Source organism: Pistacia vera, unplaced genomic scaffold, assembly GCF_008641045.1.
Source record: "Pistacia vera cultivar Batoury unplaced genomic scaffold, PisVer_v2 Contig214, whole genome shotgun sequence".
Classification (NCBI taxonomy): domain Eukaryota; kingdom Viridiplantae; phylum Streptophyta; class Magnoliopsida; order Sapindales; family Anacardiaceae; genus Pistacia; species Pistacia vera.
In genome coordinates this window covers 255,913-272,525 of record NW_022196018.1, presented here as the reverse complement: position 1 = coordinate 272,525, position 16,613 = coordinate 255,913, and the positions used below count along the sequence as shown (strand labels likewise).

At 36.3% G+C, this 16,613-nt stretch overlaps 3 protein-coding genes across 3 annotated transcripts; all 3 read right to left on the bottom strand.

Moving 5' to 3' along the window:
• Positions 1-2,486: 2,486 nt before the first annotated feature.
• On the bottom strand, positions 2,487-3,712 carry LOC116129902 (BRI1 kinase inhibitor 1). The gene has a single exon (XM_031415641.1). The coding sequence runs from the start codon at positions 3,605-3,607 to the stop codon at positions 2,675-2,677; it is 933 nt and encodes a 310-aa protein (XP_031271501.1). The 5' UTR covers positions 3,608-3,712; the 3' UTR covers positions 2,487-2,674.
• Positions 3,713-5,843: 2,131 nt separating this feature from the next.
• On the bottom strand, positions 5,844-12,261 carry LOC116129854 (probable protein phosphatase 2C 12). Its single transcript, XM_031415579.1, has 10 exons — positions 12,023-12,261; positions 11,520-11,791; positions 10,769-10,940; positions 9,629-9,782; positions 9,000-9,063; positions 8,585-8,692; positions 7,520-7,645; positions 7,106-7,341; positions 6,696-6,898; positions 5,844-6,599 (listed from the first exon to the last, which is right to left on the bottom strand). The coding sequence occupies exons 2-10, from the start codon at positions 11,715-11,717 to the stop codon at positions 6,574-6,576; spliced, it is 1,287 nt and encodes a 428-aa protein (XP_031271439.1). The 5' UTR covers positions 11,718-11,791; positions 12,023-12,261; the 3' UTR covers positions 5,844-6,573.
• An 836-nt stretch (positions 12,262-13,097) lies between these two features.
• Positions 13,098-16,284, bottom strand: LOC116129857 (B3 domain-containing protein At5g42700). The gene is made up of 7 exons (XM_031415581.1): positions 16,058-16,284; positions 15,809-15,904; positions 15,684-15,715; positions 15,451-15,613; positions 14,915-15,121; positions 14,625-14,722; positions 13,098-13,809 (listed from the first exon to the last, which is right to left on the bottom strand). Exons 1-6 carry the CDS (start codon positions 16,196-16,198, stop codon positions 14,660-14,662), a joined length of 702 nt encoding a protein of 233 aa, XP_031271441.1. The 5' UTR covers positions 16,199-16,284; the 3' UTR covers positions 13,098-13,809; positions 14,625-14,659.
• Between the last annotated feature and the right edge of the window lie 329 nt (positions 16,285-16,613).

Below are 16,613 nucleotides of genomic sequence, written 5' to 3'. Positions count from 1 at the left end.
AAGGATGCCTGTCCATAACATTTAAACGTGTCCATTATTTTTTTTTTTAATTTTTTTTATATTATAGTTTGGACAGCGTCCATTAAGGATTCCTCGTCCATGATTTTTGTTTTCAAATTTTTAAATTACTATGGACGGGCGTCAATTATAGGTGGACACTGTCAAAGTAAATGGACTGCCGTCCATATAATATAGATGGGAGCCATCGTTCATTTCTCATGGACGGCGTCCACCTTTGATGGACGTCCGTCCAATAACAGTGAACGATCTTCCATAGTTGATGAACGGTCATTCACTCGCAAAATATTTTTTAAGTGATACTGGTAGTCTAGTTGATGACACGTAATTCGATGTAAAATTCGTGTACCACCCGTGGTCCTTAGCATTATTGTTTCAAAAATCACAATGATGTTGGTGAGGCCCCATGGTCGGCTACGACTTCTGAGGAACAGGAACCCCTAGTCTAGTCAAAAGAGAGTCCAAACATATCATTTATATTGTTTAATTACCTTTATCGGATTTATGTCCCTAGTCTATACCCTGAATGGGATGCAGATGCAACATCCATCACCGGAAAATTTGGTAAAGTTATGTGTAGTGATGACCCTGGTTGACAATGAAAAGGGCAAAACAAAAAAGAGTTAAAACTTAAAAGTGATGTTTGATGTAGTAATAATTGATTGTTAGATTAATTATTGCGATCATGACCTGCAAAAGGTTTCTAAATTTTAATTTCTATGAAAGATTTGTGCAAATGACACCTTCATTATATAATGCTTGTTTTGTTTGTCTTGTTGCTAAAATGTTCAGACCGCGGTACCTCATAACCCAGGTCTGAAAAAGTGCAGACGGCTTCAGTTTTTTTATTTTTAATGAGCTTTTCTTCATGCATCTCAGAGATGCAAGGGTTAAAGAAGCAATTGGTTCTTATATATACTTGACTTATATATGTACGTAAAATGTACTGCTCACTGTGGTAATGTGCCAGTCATTGGATATTTGGGATTTGTGATCTTCTCAGCAAATAAAAAAATCTTAGGTTTTAGACATAAAGTCCTTTCTTTTGTGTTCATGCTACTGTTTCCTTTTTCTAATTAACCTCTCTAACAGGAAAGCAGTTATCCATATTGCATGGAGCAGAACGAATTATAATTTAATGGGGGAGCATGATTAATTGTCTACAGTTTCAAGCTTCAATTACTCATGAGAGTTCTTCCTTGAGCCCAACAGCCATCTTCCTTTTTGTGGGGCTTCATTTCATAGCTTTGATGGGAAAAGAAACCTCTTGCTCTGGATTGGTGGGCAGTCCCAAAACTGCTCGTAAATTTCATTCGCAATTCTATATATGATACATCACTTAATTTATAATTAATTCTGAGCATGCATATATTGGCACAAAATGAAATCCCTTTGGTCTTCTTCTTCTCATTGGAGAGCCTTTAGTCATGGTACCCTTTTTCGCTTTTTATAGCTTTTGTATGGTGGTTCAAAAAGAATGAAAGCATTTCAGGTGGTGGGGATCTAAACTGGTATAGGGTGGTGCATATAATTATCATAAAGATGTCCTTAAAAAGCACAAAAGGTTGTTCAGTCTATTGCCCAAATCATTACAGTTTATCATCATGATCCTCATCATTTTCCTAATTTCAACTGAAATATATGAAATAGAACAGGTTACCCCCTTCGCATTATTGTTATCATCGATCTATAATTGTTGTACGTGACACCTTTATGAGTTTTAAGGCTGTCAAGCGTGCTCAGACCCACAACTCTCATGCATGACATTTCCTTTTTACAGCCTCACCCACCTTCATATACAATCATCAAGAGGTTTTTTTTTTTTTTTTTTTTCGTTATTTTCTGGGGATTGTACACCACTGTACTTGCTGCTTTTAGTATTACTCTATAATTTGTGATGTATGATGTATCTGAATTTGCAGGTTTAATTATAGATAATTTACATGGAGTCGTGGAGATATATGTTAATCTCTAATTGTCTGGTAGGTATGGATACCCACCACACACTATCTGAATCCGTGAAGAAGGACTTATTTATGTTGCTGGCATTAATTTTTTAAGTTGTAGGACATCACAAGAAACAGAAAAGACACTTGAACCATTATATATGCATAATTAGGTTGCTAAGCAACTTGAATTTTTGCTAATTGGATTATGTTAAATCTATTCTGCATGGCTTTCTGAGTTAGAATGATTAGGGAGACATCATAACAACATGAAATTACTTCAACTATTTGATGGAAATCCTCTGATAGCTCTGTTTAGATAGATGTAAAGGGCAACAAAAATTGACTCATTCAATCCACTAAAGACTACATCACCAAAAACAAATGTGAATTTCCTCTAAAGCACAAGCAATTGTTTTATGGGGAATACAAAGGATTCCCTCAAAAATTGTACAGAATTTGAATCTTTAATATTTTATAAATCAAAGTTTTAATTGAGCATGCACCAAGCCCATCACTATACCCTGCACACGTGAATGCCGAGAAAGCACAAGTAATCATCTGTTGAATGTAACACTATATTAAATTGATTGTGGATTGAAAACTAATTAATTTTCGTACATTTTCATATACACCATGTTATACACAGGAAAAGAAATTGTAAATGATAATTAATATAAAGTATAATATGAAAATCGAAAACTCCAAACTTAGCATTTAAGTTTGTCTTCCACAGCAATGGAATTCTTGCAATGAGCAATTGCAGCTTGAATTGCAGCTTGCAACTCTTCCATGGTGCTGTCACTTTTAGAAGGAGGTAGAGTTGTAGTTGCAACGAGTAGGCCACTATTTGAAGGAGATGTTCTGATTGATGCAGGGGCTGAAAATTCTCCTCTTCTTCCTCTCAACTCTTGTTTATTTCTGAAACTTAAATTACCTGAAAACGAACAAGGCTGACTATGGAAATGGAGATTTTCTCTCCTTCCTTTGAAAAATAATAGTGGCCTAACCATTCTGGCATACCTCTTTAGCACATTACTTACGTCAAATCTCATCTTCTTCTTCTGCTTCTCCTTATCCTCTCCATCTCTAACTTGGTAACAACCCTTTCGCCATCTTGTGAAACCGAATAATGAGAATGACTTGTTGGACTTGGTTCTACCTTTGCTCTCACTATCATTGGCTTGATGATTATGGCTTCTATTGTTGATATTGTTGTTGCTGTTTCTATTGCTATTGTTGCTGCTGCAACTTTTATCACTCTTTTGATCATCTACGAAGTCTCTGATGGGGAGGGTAAAGCTGTCCAATGAGTTGGTCGAAGAGCGAGGAGATACTGGAAGATGAGAGAGGAGATGAAGAGGAAGCAAATGTCCATGAAAGAAAATGTCATCTGCAGGTGACAAATCGATTGCAATTGAAGGTGGGGGTTTTGTTTTATCAGGTACTGGTGCTGAAGAAGAGTGAAGAGAAATTGTGAAGGAGAAATCATGAGAAGGAGACGAAGAAGCTGAAGATGGGGAAGCAGGAGATGGTGTTGTTAATTGCTTTGTATCCAAACCTTCTTGTATTAGGTGCTTGGCTTCTTCGTGTTTGTTGTCAAAAGCTTTCTCTTTGGTCATTTGATGCTGATTGGTGTCCATAGTTGAAAAGATTATGAGGAAAAGAAAGGAAAGAAAGACTAACTAATAAGATCTGATTCAGTATCTAGACGTCTCTCACTCACTTTTATGTTTGTAAAATTTTGGCTTTGGCTTTGGCTTATGGATATTACAAAAGCTATGGGAGAGGAGGGATAAGATTGGGAAGCAGCGGATAAAGAGAGAGAAACAGAGACTATTGTTAATCAGCAGTCGGGCTTAAAATGTCTATTGTAGACAGATGGAACATATATATTTTTGCATTATTCTTGATATGGAGAAAGGGTGTGGTGGCCATGGCACTATGAGATGAGATGATATATTTACTATTTAGCAGTATGTGTTAAAAGATTGGTGGGTCCTTGTCAAGTCCAACAACAGCTATTAAAGTGGTGATTTGGGAAATGAGATCGCAAAGATCCAAGTTTGCCCAGAAAAAGGTTGCTGGAGTAGTTGTTTAGGCAAATTGGCCAAGAGAAGAGAGGTCATGTTCATCTACACACAGAAAGATGTGCACCTGTCTCAAGAGGAATCTTTAATTTTAACTAACCAAATACTCACTCTACTACTATTTATGTTAGTTATCTTTTTGAATGCCAGAAAGCAATCGATTTGCTTCGTGTCATGTGTAGCAATATTATTTGAGGAAACTAGTAAAAATGTTGACAAAACCAGTTTTGAAACGAGGTGATGTTGATTCTTTGTGTTGAGTAGATAAGATTAGAAGTCCCAAGTCACATCTCGTGCCTACAACTTGAAGCAATTCTTTGAATTTAGAGCAAGGGCAACGCAAAATATACGTTTTCATTTTTAGTTCTTTAAATGATCATGAGATGACTAGCGTCATCATACGTCAATGGAAGAAGACATAAACAAGCCAAAATCCTTAGGGTTCCTCTGACTCTGAGCCTAAATAGACTGCAACTTACAAGAAAATAGAAAAACAAGTTAAATTATGTGTCGTATTCTGTTTGATTTTTGATTGTTTAAAAGGCAATTCCTTGGTTTAGTAGTGTGTTTTCGGCATTAGAAAAGAGAGCAGAAATTAATGAAAACAGGAAGGAGCAATCATTTTCTAATGTTTAAACAAATGGAAATGTGTATTGACAATTCAGAGTCAGAGAAAGAAATGAATATGCGGATCCACAAGAGTACAGTTGAGTAAAATACATATGCTTTACTATCAAAAGGGACCACGGTGTTGTTTGATGAGGAAGGACACATTTGGGATTATGTAAAAATGTGTAGTTAAAACCATTTGAGAGAGGTGGTAAACAAAAGAAGACAAAACAATATTCACAGTTAGGTAAGAGAGTAGACCCACACACACGTGTACTAAGTGGTCCATGTTAATGTATCGTATAGGCTAGAGCTAGAGCAAGAGCAAGAGAGAATTTTGTTGGTTTAGTTAAGGTCAGCATCTCAATCATGGATGCATTATTTAGGTGGACAGACTCATCTTTACCACTTAAAAATTCATATATATATTATTTCTCTCAAGATGGGAAAAAAACACGAAATAAAACAAAAATCTCTCACTCAACGTCCTTCGGTGGGAAATCTTTCTCCTTTTCTACTTTCTTCACTCGCCACTCAATTTCCTATTCTTTTATTCTAGAGTCACCAGTCAATTTGAAGAAAAAACCAACAACGAAACGCGTTATCAAACTCAATCTCTTCACACTTCCATTGTGTGTTTGTGGGGCAGAGAGACGGAGAGGGAGATTTATAGTGTTAGGTTGTCTATCTCTTAATTAATTGTTTTTCCAGGCAGCCCTCACCAGCATTCAACTAATTACTTCTTCCCTTCCTGCCCCTGCCAAAAGAGGCAAGCTTACTTTCCTCATTCTATTTAACTCGAATGGGAAGATGGGTGTTTCCTTAGTAGCCTACTTCTGAAGAAGAATGAAAGGTAACACTAAAAGAGTTGCCCATAATCAATGGAGCGGTTCACATGTAATTAGTCTAGCCCAGTCAACAAGTCACCAACAAAGTAGTGTCTCCTTCACGTACCCACCACAGATGGTCCCAATTATCAATCATGTGATTCATGAACATCAAATTCGACTCAACCATTCGACCATGCCAACTCAAAACTAAGAGAAATTCGGATTCAAAACCCGAGCAAACACATCATGAGCTGCATATATTCATCTGCCTTTGCTAAGTCAGATCACTTACAAATTATTCAAAATTATATTTTCAACAAAAAGCCAGAATTATAACACCTCCTGTAAACTTTTGATAAACAAATGGCTGGAGAACCAATTTATTAACAAAATGTGACATAGCTTCAGGTAATAATACTTGAAGAGTTAAATTAACCCACTTACAAATTATACAACAGAAAACAAAAAAAAACAAAAAAGCAACTGATTGACAAAGAATAAAGACACATTTCTTGGAAAAAAAAAAAAAAAATTGTAATTTCCGACTTTCTATTTCGAAGCTACAACTTCCAACTTGGCAAAGGAAAGATCAAATTAAATTAATGCTACATGAACAAATTCATTCAGCAGGCTGAACTCACAGGTTTTCCCACATTTTGAACGAATTTGTAAGTACTCATCAGACTCCCTGTATCATAAGATCACACTTAAGGCCGCTATAATTCACTGTTAGCTCTGTGGACTAGTGACCAGTATACAATGGATCCAGACAGAAAACTAAATAACCTCCAATGTGTCACTATGCATTTGCGAGTTTATGGGAGCGGAAGAACAATTTTCCTGAAGTCAGAAAACAGGTATCTGAAGCGCACTCTTAATTTGAATCTTACCACTTGAATCATGGAAACATTACGAGGAGATGTGTATTGGTCCTGACGTTAATTCTGGATCAAATAACCAAAACCCCCAAGAGAAACTGAAGGGATTTAGTATTGTGAGAAAGCTCCATATTCCCATTATGAACAACTTTTAAACAATTGTTAGAGCTCACAAAATGCAAATATAACTGAGGAGGGAAGGCTAGTCACTGTCACTACCATATCTTTCTGAAATCAAGGAAAAATAAATAAAATATATTAATTAAGAAGCTTTAGCAACAAAAGTACCTAATACAGAGAGAGAAAGGGAGAGAGATGATATACCTCCTGATGGTCTTTTTCCTTCCATAGCTTCTCTCTTCTCTTGGCAGCTTAAACATAGGAAAGGGCCATCCCAGGGACGCAGCTTCCCTGAATTAGATGAACCAGCATGTATTGAAACACCCTCTTCAGGTTTCACCTCCACTTGACAGACTGCACACATAAACAACTTAAACATGTTGCATAGCGGGTATTTTGTATCCAACCTGCACCCACAAAAACATGCCTTTTGTTACAAGCTACAAACTACCACAACCACTCCTAAAGCACAGGCAGTTGTGCCAACTCTAATTATGTAATTTCACTGACAAAACAGTAAATTACATTTAAGCAATGAAGAGAAACATTCGTCATATGAAGCCCTATTATGGAGAAACAACTTTAGATAATTTGATGATATCCACAGCACAAACCTTTCTGAAAGCATAGCAGATCCTTCCTCAAACAATTCCTCCACTACATCTGGCTCAACATATTCTTTGTCCACAGTGGAAGTTGATTCAGAGGACTTTCTGCGAAACATTGACTTAAGCACTCCTTTGACCTGCTTCTTTGGTTGGGGCACAGGAGCTGCTGGCTTCTCCTGTGGTAACATATCAATCACGATGCAGGTTGTATCATCTCGAAGCCCCTTTGCATGTAAAGCTTCCTGCACAAGAAAATGATAGTTGGATAAACAAAAAAAAGTAAGCATAAACACTAGAATCTGGAGAATGTCAAAGCTAAAAATGCCAGAGAGGTTTAGTGCAAGGGTCACTGCTGTAGTTTTCATTATCGCCAAGCAGACTGAAGAGGTAATTTTCAGAAAATACTTAGTATTTACATACTTTGACAATTTGTGCAGCTGCAGCTTCTGCTGGCATCCCACGACAACAATCAAGAGCCATTTCCGCTGATAAATTATCCCAAACACCATCACTTGATATTATAAGTCTACCACCAGCTGTAGACAACTGCAAAAAAGAAAATAAAATTTATTAAGGAAAAGAGAAAACTTGAAGAAAGCAATTTTACCAACCTCCAGATATTTCCTGACAGACATTTCAGAGGACTCAATACCAAGGTTTATAATTTATCCTCCCCTAGAAATCCACACTCAAATATTCCCATCTCTTTATATGAATAATAGTCTTAGTTTACACCTCCAGGAAAAAAATTAGCAGTTCAACTTCTAAACGTAAGTTGTTCAAGTAACAATACCAGAGAAATGGTAAATGGTGATGACTACAAAAAGAGCTACAATGTTCTGAATTCACCGCTGTTGTCATCTAAATATGTACTTAACCTTATTTTTTCCTGACCATACTTGTATAAGAATACTACAAATAATAGATCAGTCCCTATTGAATTCAGCTACAAGCCCTAGCTGGCAAAAGTAGAACTAACTTGCACATAATAGGGGAACTAAAACCTTTACAATTGGATCCAAAGTGGCAAAAGATTGAAATCCTCAAAACAGTAAGTTTCTTCTTAGATCCCTCTCAATATCTTTCTTGGAAAAAAAGAGCTTGAAATTGTGACAGACATCAAGGAAATCCATCATTTAAGAAGTTTATACTACAAACTCCTATCAAATATGTTAGAATGAAAAATGAAAAATTGAATTATTTATATTCATTCTTTTGGCCCCAGATCTACAAGTACAACCAAAAGTTACAACAATAATGCTCAGAACAGGGATGTACCAAAAGTTCTTCATAGAAACTAATATGCTTAAAAATAATCCTGAAACTCAGACTGGACAGGTGCAAAATTCCAACAAATACGAAGGTAAGGAAAAACACATGAAATCCTCCAACCATATTCAAGGCTACAAGGGGGAGCAAAAAATGTAATCAAGATTGCTGCAATCCATCAATTATAGTGTACAGATAACAACATGAAGAACAAACCTTCACTTGCTTTACATAAGGAACAGGAACAATGAACTCGCCAACATCCATATCTCCAATAGATCGTGAAAGACATAAACCGCCAGGCCAACATCTCAAAGGACCAATCTACAGATGAATTAGAACTTTAGTTAAACAGCCTTCGTATCTATAGAATTTTATCAGAAAACATTTTGCTTATGAACATGTGAATAATTCCAATTAATGGAAACCGATCTGTAGCTATATGGGCAGGAAATAGGCATAATCAATTTGAACTTTTCTCCAAAAAATATGATTATTTAAGGGTCTATTGATATAGATGAGTAGGCCAGCATGTAGTTAAAATCTTATTTTCAAGTCTGGTAGCTACATCAATTTGAGCTATGTCCAGATATAATACTTTAGAGCATAATTCTAATGTGAAGAACAATACCTCAGCACCACCACCAGCATTGAGCCGACCCACTTCACCCCCACTAGCAGTGATGCGATCCCTCCTAAAAATATAGATGAAAATAAGAAATTAAAGCCTTAATTGTCAAGGGCAACTGTTATGTGTGTCATGAAACATTATATAAATAGCTTACTCCTCTTCATTGCATTCAAGCCTATGATCTGCTGACAGGTAATAGATATCACCTTCAGCAGATTCAAGTATACAACGGGAATCACCAACAGATGCAACAGTTATAACCCAACCTTCTATAATCACAAAAGTGACAGTTGTTCCTGATGTCCGTGCTGAGAAGGTAAGCCATAAATAGTATAAATATCATGTATGCAACTTATAGCATAAAGCAAAATAGTATATATATAAAAGAAAATAAAAAGAAAGGCCTTTTACACTAACCAGACACCAAAATAGATGCAACTATATCATGTAAAGATCACAGAAGTATGAACTTAGCAGATTTCAATGCAAAAGTGGATTTTCAAAACTGCACGTCCAAGTAAAGAGCTCCAAATAAATAGTCAATTCAGATGTATAAACCATCATNTTAAAGCCTTAATTGTCAAGGGCAACTGTTATGTGTGTCATGAAACATTATATAAATAGCTTACTCCTCTTCATTGCATTCAAGCCTATGATCTGCTGACAGGTAATAGATATCACCTTCAGCAGATTCAAGTATACAACGGGAATCACCAACAGATGCAACAGTTATAACCCAACCTTCTATAATCACAAAAGTGACAGTTGTTCCTGATGTCCGTGCTGAGAAGGTAAGCCATAAATAGTATAAATATCATGTATGCAACTTATAGCATAAAGCAAAATAGTATATATATAAAAGAAAATAAAAAGAAAGGCCTTTTACACTAACCAGACACCAAAATAGATGCAACTATATCATGTAAAGATCACAGAAGTATGAACCTAGCAGATTTCAATGCAAAAGTGGATTTTCAAAACTGCACGTCCAAGTAAAGAGCTCCAAATAAATAGTCAATTCAGATGTATAAACCATCATAACCACGAGTGGTTTACAGAGTAACCTAATGAGCTATATTAATCTTATTACATCCACATCAAATCTGGGTTGACATCTAATGCCATCTAAACTAATATACCAAAAATCGACCAATAAATTTGCACACATTCTATAAGGAAGTAATATATGAAAACTGCATAATCATCTAAACAAGGCCATGGTCAATAACAGTGGTCAAAACTTTCTTTTTATCACAATATTGTCATACGGACAATTGCCCTAATGACATCTTTTAGATAGATTATAGATAGCGCTTAATGTTGAATGGATATTACAAGAAAGCCATTGAAAATCCCCCTGAAGTTGAATGTATATTAACACCTAGGTTTTGTATACATGTCCGAAATGTTTAGTTTTAAAATTTTGCGATAACATATATTGGATTTGCACTGGTTTTCAAATCCATGATTGTAACAATAGTGAAGGTGATTGTTTATCAAGGGTGTGTGACAGAGGCTACAATGTGACTCACAAACATATCAGCATAAGTATGTTGGCATGAATGAGCATGTGAATGCATTATTGTGCATCAGCGCAGAAGCATTATCCTGATTAATAATAAAAAACTGCAGCGCCCAACCTTAAGTTAAAAGTCCTATATAAAACAAACTTTGGAGTTCCGCTCAAATGTGAGGTACAAATATATGTACCTTGTTTGATCGAGAGTTTACTGCAGAACACATATTATGATCAAATATACTACTCTTACCTTTCTCTTGAAAATCTTTATCTGTTTTAACAAAGCCCGCAACCATGGCTCTTGGAAGCGCTGCTATCCATTCATCTCGGTTAAGCTCTGAAGGAATAGCACTTAAAACATTTTTTAGAAGATTCTCCTTCGTGTAAATAGCGGCTGCAGATCCATTATGTCCATCAAATAGCTGCAAAACATGGTATAGAGATAAATTTCTATTATAAGTTATAGGCAAGAATAAAATAATAATTAATAAAAGCTACAGATAGATTAGGCAGAACAAAGAAAAAGATACCAAAAACTATATTGACCATAGCTAAGAAGCAGTATCACTTGCAGTTACCTCGATTAACTTTCACAAGATCCAGAAAATCCTCACCCAGGAAAAATAGAAAAGGTAACTAGACCTATCTAAGCATGACTAGTGATCCCTATCATTCATGTATCCAGAAAATCCTCACCCAGGAAAAATAGAAAAGGTAACTAGACCTACCTATGCATGACTAATGATCCCTAGCCTTCATGTATTCAAGCCTTGTGTTTCCCATCATGTAATTGAATTCTAGAACATTTAATAACTCCAATGTATCTCATCTATCACGTATCAAACATGTATTCCTATACATCAGCTTTAAATATGTGAAATGTAAACTTTTAAGTCAAGCCATTCCAACAAAAATCAACTTATTTTCCATCCAAAATTAAAGAATTTATAAATTTCATATTAGCACAAATTCATCGAATTGAAGGATGTTGAAAACAATACCCCATATACAGAAAATGTGGTGACTCCATCACCCATTGCTCTTTGGCATTCATTTTTAAGCAGTGTAAAGTCCTCTCCTTTCTTGCTTTGACTAGCCTGACCATGTACAATATCTGGTTTCTCTATCTTCTCATTGGCCAGTTCCCGCTTTAGCAGAACCGAAAGAGGGACCGTGTGATGATCGTGCTTGCCCGACATTGCTTAGCTATTCAATTTTTAACAATAACAGCTTCTTCCTGGGAGAATGTATCCACTTCGCTACTTGTCCATACCTAATCATCAATCCAAGCATTTCCAAAAACAGATCATCAGATTCGCCGCTGGGACGGACATGACTAAGCCACTAAGGCAAGATCATTGACAGTTAAACGAATAAATCCAAATCAGAAGAGAAAAAAAATTAAAAAAGAAAAATCAACATCAATGGCGATCATTAGAGAACAAAAAAAGAATTAGAACGCTCCAACAATGATACGAATCGAAAAATCAGAAAGAGAATTTACAAGGAGAGAAACAATCGTAGGCAAATGCGATGGCGATTACGCGCGAAGAGAAAAATAAGAGATGTTGAAATAGATGAGTTGCTGTGATCCGGCCTTGTGCAGAAATTCCATTGTTGACACGAGACAAAACTAAACAATTTTTAGCGCAATTGAAGCTGGTATTCTCAAATTTTCCTTTTTTATTTGCCGTTTTTGATTTTCACTGACATGACAAAAACGCAACGCAGCGTTCTTTTAGTTCGGCGCCCGTTTTTAAGCCGCTGTCATACAGCTTGTAGGCGCTTTCTCAACCGTTGGATTGAAGGGTGGGTCCCACATTAGCCAATTTATAAATGAAACCGATTGGTTGGATTGAATTGAGACAAAGATACATAATAATTTATTCCTATTTCTGGGGTGGCGCCGGTTAAGGGAAGTGACGCGGGATTAGGAAAATCTAGAAGGGACAATAAAAATTAATGTGACCTAGTCAAATATTAATCCTTAGGAGACGGAGAGACATGCAAAAATATAAAACCCTTTTTAGCCGGTTATTAAATTCCTTAATTAAATAAGTTAACAAACAATCAAGTTGTTAATGTCACGTAGTTGTGATCCGTCAAATCCCGTTTAAATGGTGGGGTCTTATGGGCCCTAACCCCAGGGGCAAACCCTTTTTTTCTCAAGTCTTTTTGAAACCTAACCCTCTGACCTTCCAGTTGGAAGACCGCGGAATTCTCGGCGCCAGTTATTCTTAAAGAAAGAACTGATAATCACCACGTGCAGTTAACGCGAGTGGACAACTATTATCGAATCAAAGAGTACTAAGATTGGAGCGTGACAAAAAATTAAAAAGGCGCGTATAAAACTAAACATCTGCTGAAAGGGAGGTTATCAGACAAACTCCGCGTAAAATAACTAAATTAAGTTGATAACTGATAAGCATCAGCTCTAGCTTAGCTAAGAAAAAATAAGTGGAGCCCACAAAGGAGGAACAAAATCGGGGGTCCAGATTTCTGGGGATGTAATTGAAATTTGGTTAAGGTAAGTTCAAGGCATGTTCCAATATAGAAGAAGAATGCAAGCTGGAAACAAGGGTCCAGCTCCAGCTCGGTTTACATATAGGAGCAGCAAGTGTTGCTATCAACAACTGCTGGTTACTGATTACAGCTCACCACATCCCATTAACCAGGGCAGCGCAGTTTAGTCATTGCACCCCACAAAGATTTTATATTAATAATATTGGTCGCCAAGGGAAAAAAGGTGGAACTGATATGGGTTGCTGTCATTGAGTGCAAACTTTTGACAAACAACTATCAGTATCACCAATTATTATCACATTTTCACATCTACCTTGCTTTGCTGCTTAGTGGTTTTCATTCTGGATCATGGTCATGAACACTTGCTCCATCCCACCACCCTTTTAGCCTTCAAGGCTTGTTCAGCTTTTGCTCTTGCCATTTAGTTGTCTCCAACTCTCCATAGAAGAAACAAAACATAAATACAACATGGAAACAGAGAAACTAAGGGATTTAATTAGCAGCAGCATACATGAGACCGTTGAGCTCATTGGTTCTTGTAAATTAATGAACTGGGGGAGTTGTAGCATGTGTCTTTCACGAACATATTACACATCTAAATCAGGGTCTTGGATGATATCAGCAAAATCAACAAAAATTATATCAGACCCTTTGTCAATGTTAGACAAGTCAATGACTCTGAACACGGGGGCGACTACTTTTCTGACTCTAAGATTAATACTGGACAAAACTCAAGGCAAGATGGATTGACTACTACTGTCTGTTTACCTGCAATAAAGATAAATAAACAAAAGCAATTCAATGCTGGAGTGTCGGAAACAAATAATTATAAGATGAAAAGAGTCATATTAAACAAAGGAAGCATGCATGATAGTGATGAACATGAAACAAATAATCTGTAGATCATATCATTAAAGAGCATCCATGTAAAAGCACTATGCATAAAGAAAATTGGACCAGGAAAGCGCTGACGCAGGGGGTTTAGGTCGGAAACTTCACTATTTTCCATCATCACAATCACACCAATAACAAGGCCCCAGCCTTGGACCCTTAGGTTTTTTTATCAATAAATGTTTATTCATGGAGTAGCTAATAAACTAAGATCATCCTTTCTCAAATACGACAAAGTCTAGTTGTCAATACACATGTCAAATAAATATCACATTGATCATAAATGAAATAATATAAATGACTAAATATGATTTGAATAAGGAAAAGTATCATTAACTAAAGCATCCTATCAAGTATCACTTGGTCCATATAAAAGACAATGAAATCTTTGAAACCTTCAATAGAGCTCCAATTTATGATAGCACACTGTGCAAACCAAACATTAACAATGGAGTGTTGAGAAAAGTTTGGATATTTTCATGGTTACGAATTTGGTCATTTATATCATGTTAGGTACTAACCCCCAAGATTAACAATATACATAATAAACATATTCACAATTTAGAGGACATCATCAATATTCATTATAGATGGCTGTAAGGCCATCCCTGTTATGTTAATTAATTTGAACTAATTAAAACAGGATAAAATGAGTCAAACATTTTAGGTATATATTATTCCAAAGGCGTAACCTGAATTGAATGGACAGGCTTTGATATCCAACTCCCTAAGACTCAGAGCTTGACAGAGTGTTCCTCTGTTCAGAACCATTCACCCTTATAATGTACACCTGTAAAATGAAATATGGAAAATACAATGTCGAACAACCCAATTTAAAATTTAAGAAACAGATTATTCACATAAGATATAGACAACACAAGATTATACAAAAGAGTTGGTAGTCTACACCTTTTAGTGCATAGAAAAAAAAAATCCATAAGCAGATTTGAACTGTGAAGTCTGAATTTAGTTTAAAGATTACCTTGAATGTTGTATGCTGAATTAACTGAAAAACTAAGGCATCCCCATCTACCAAGCTATGAGCGACTGCAAATCCTTTCCATCCACCACTCAGTCCTGTTTTTCTGGCCAAATATATTGTTGGATACTCATTATCATCTTCATCTATCAAAGTCATAACTTCATCACCCTTAGGAAGGTTCTCCTTGCAGAAGTACCTTGGAAGGCCCTGTTGTAAAAATTCCCAATATGATTCCTAGCATTGCTATTTTGTCAATTTTAACTTCAACCCTTATTTCCAAAAGAATCATCAGTTATGAATCTAAGATTCTACTCAAGATTGAATCTTCTATAATTCTATTTGAAACTTGACTACTAGCAGGCTAGCAGCTATCAATAAACTTGAATATCTCAAACTCCAAATAAGTGACCTCTAGGGGAACTCCACCTAATGCAGCATTACTTTGTTACCAATTTATGAATTGTAATGAAACAACTAAAACAGTAAATTAATACAGAGAAAAGAACATCGGGAACCAATAACAGCAGCATGCCTACCAGCCAAAATCCACCAGTAACATGCGATTGAAGCATGGACTTGATAAAAATTGGATAATCTGACTCTAAACTCGATTCCAACTTCTCTGCTTTTTCGATTGCCGCTGATCTGGCTTCATCTGAGGCATATACGCGGTTGGACAAATCCCTGCGTTTAAAAACTCTGCACCTCCCACTAAACTGTTAAAGCTTTGCAAAATCAAACATAAAATCAAAAGTTTTTATAAGAGTACCTTCTAGGTATCTCCATGCGAACGGGTTCAACCTGTGGAAAATTCATACATTTCAATGGTTAATTACTTTTTGATAATTTACATGGACTAAGTTTTCAAAATAGATGAAGAAATGCGAGGGTTACATCATTGTAAACAGGGGCAGCCTTGTTGGCCAGGCGATTTGAGCGCCTCACAACCACCATTTGCTTCTCTACCATACGAAGTTTCACCTTTTTCGTCTTTGGATTAAGCAAACCCATAGTGAGATACTTAACTATAAAAAAAAGAAAAATACACACACACACACACACACACACACACTTGCATTGTCCCTGTTTAATCTTTATATAATATTGTATGAATGCAAAGAGATGCTTCAGGTATGCGATTACCGGAGAGGGCTTCAAAGAGTTAGAGGGGGTTTTCCGGAGAGCTTGAGAGAGCTGGGGGAGATTGAGAGCTTCCATTCGTTTCTTATTTTCCTCCAGTCTTTTGAGACGATATTCCTCATATGATGGCTTGCCCATCACCATTTTCTCGAGAATCAAACAGAAAATTTTAAAGGTTTAATGCTGTAAACTATTTTCCAAAGAAAATGGCTTGAGAGCTCCGTGGCAACCAGCGAGGTTAAAAGTGTTCTAAGTCCCAGTCCCAGACAGGCAACCGTTGTTTTCCCACTTATTTGAGCAGTGATAGTGTTACTGGTGAGGACTCGGTTACCTCACAGGTGGAATCTGATTGGATGCAACACGTATTTGTATTTTCTTTTCAATTTTTTTAATTCATTTAACAACAGATACCTCTTCTCCAGGCTTGATGTTTTCTCCCAATAAAACATCAGTTTAAATTCAAATTTTCAAATGAAGACAGAAGACTTCAGATACTGCACGCGTCGGATAGTCCATAATTAATGACGATCTTTCTTTCACTATTTTGTTGGTCCCAATA

Excerpts from the sequence above, each read along its gene's own strand:
- LOC116129857 (XM_031415581.1), bottom strand. The coding sequence starts at position 16,198 with ATGGTGATGGGCAAGCCATCATATGAGGAATATCGTCTCAAAAGACTG. Across the intron at positions 15,716-15,808 it reads CTGCCCCTGTTTACAATGAT|GTTGAACCCGTTCGCATGGA; the intron begins GTAACCCTCGCA and ends AATTTTCCACAG. Across the intron at positions 15,122-15,450 it reads TTACTGGTGGATTTTGGCTG|GGCCTTCCAAGGTACTTCTG; the intron begins GTAGGCATGCTG and ends TTTTTACAACAG.
- LOC116129902 (XM_031415641.1), bottom strand. The coding sequence starts at position 3,607 with ATGGACACCAATCAGCATCAAATGACCAAAGAGAAAGCTTTTGACAAC.
- LOC116129854 (XM_031415579.1), bottom strand. The coding sequence starts at position 11,717 with ATGTCGGGCAAGCACGATCATCACACGGTCCCTCTTTCGGTTCTGCTA. Across the intron at positions 9,783-10,768 it reads TAAAGATTTTCAAGAGAAAG|CACGGACATCAGGAACAACT; the intron begins GTAAGAGTAGTA and ends TTACCTTCTCAG. Across the intron at positions 6,600-6,695 it reads AGGAAAAAGACCATCAGGAG|AAAGATATGGTAGTGACAGT; the intron begins GTATATCATCTC and ends CCTTGATTTCAG.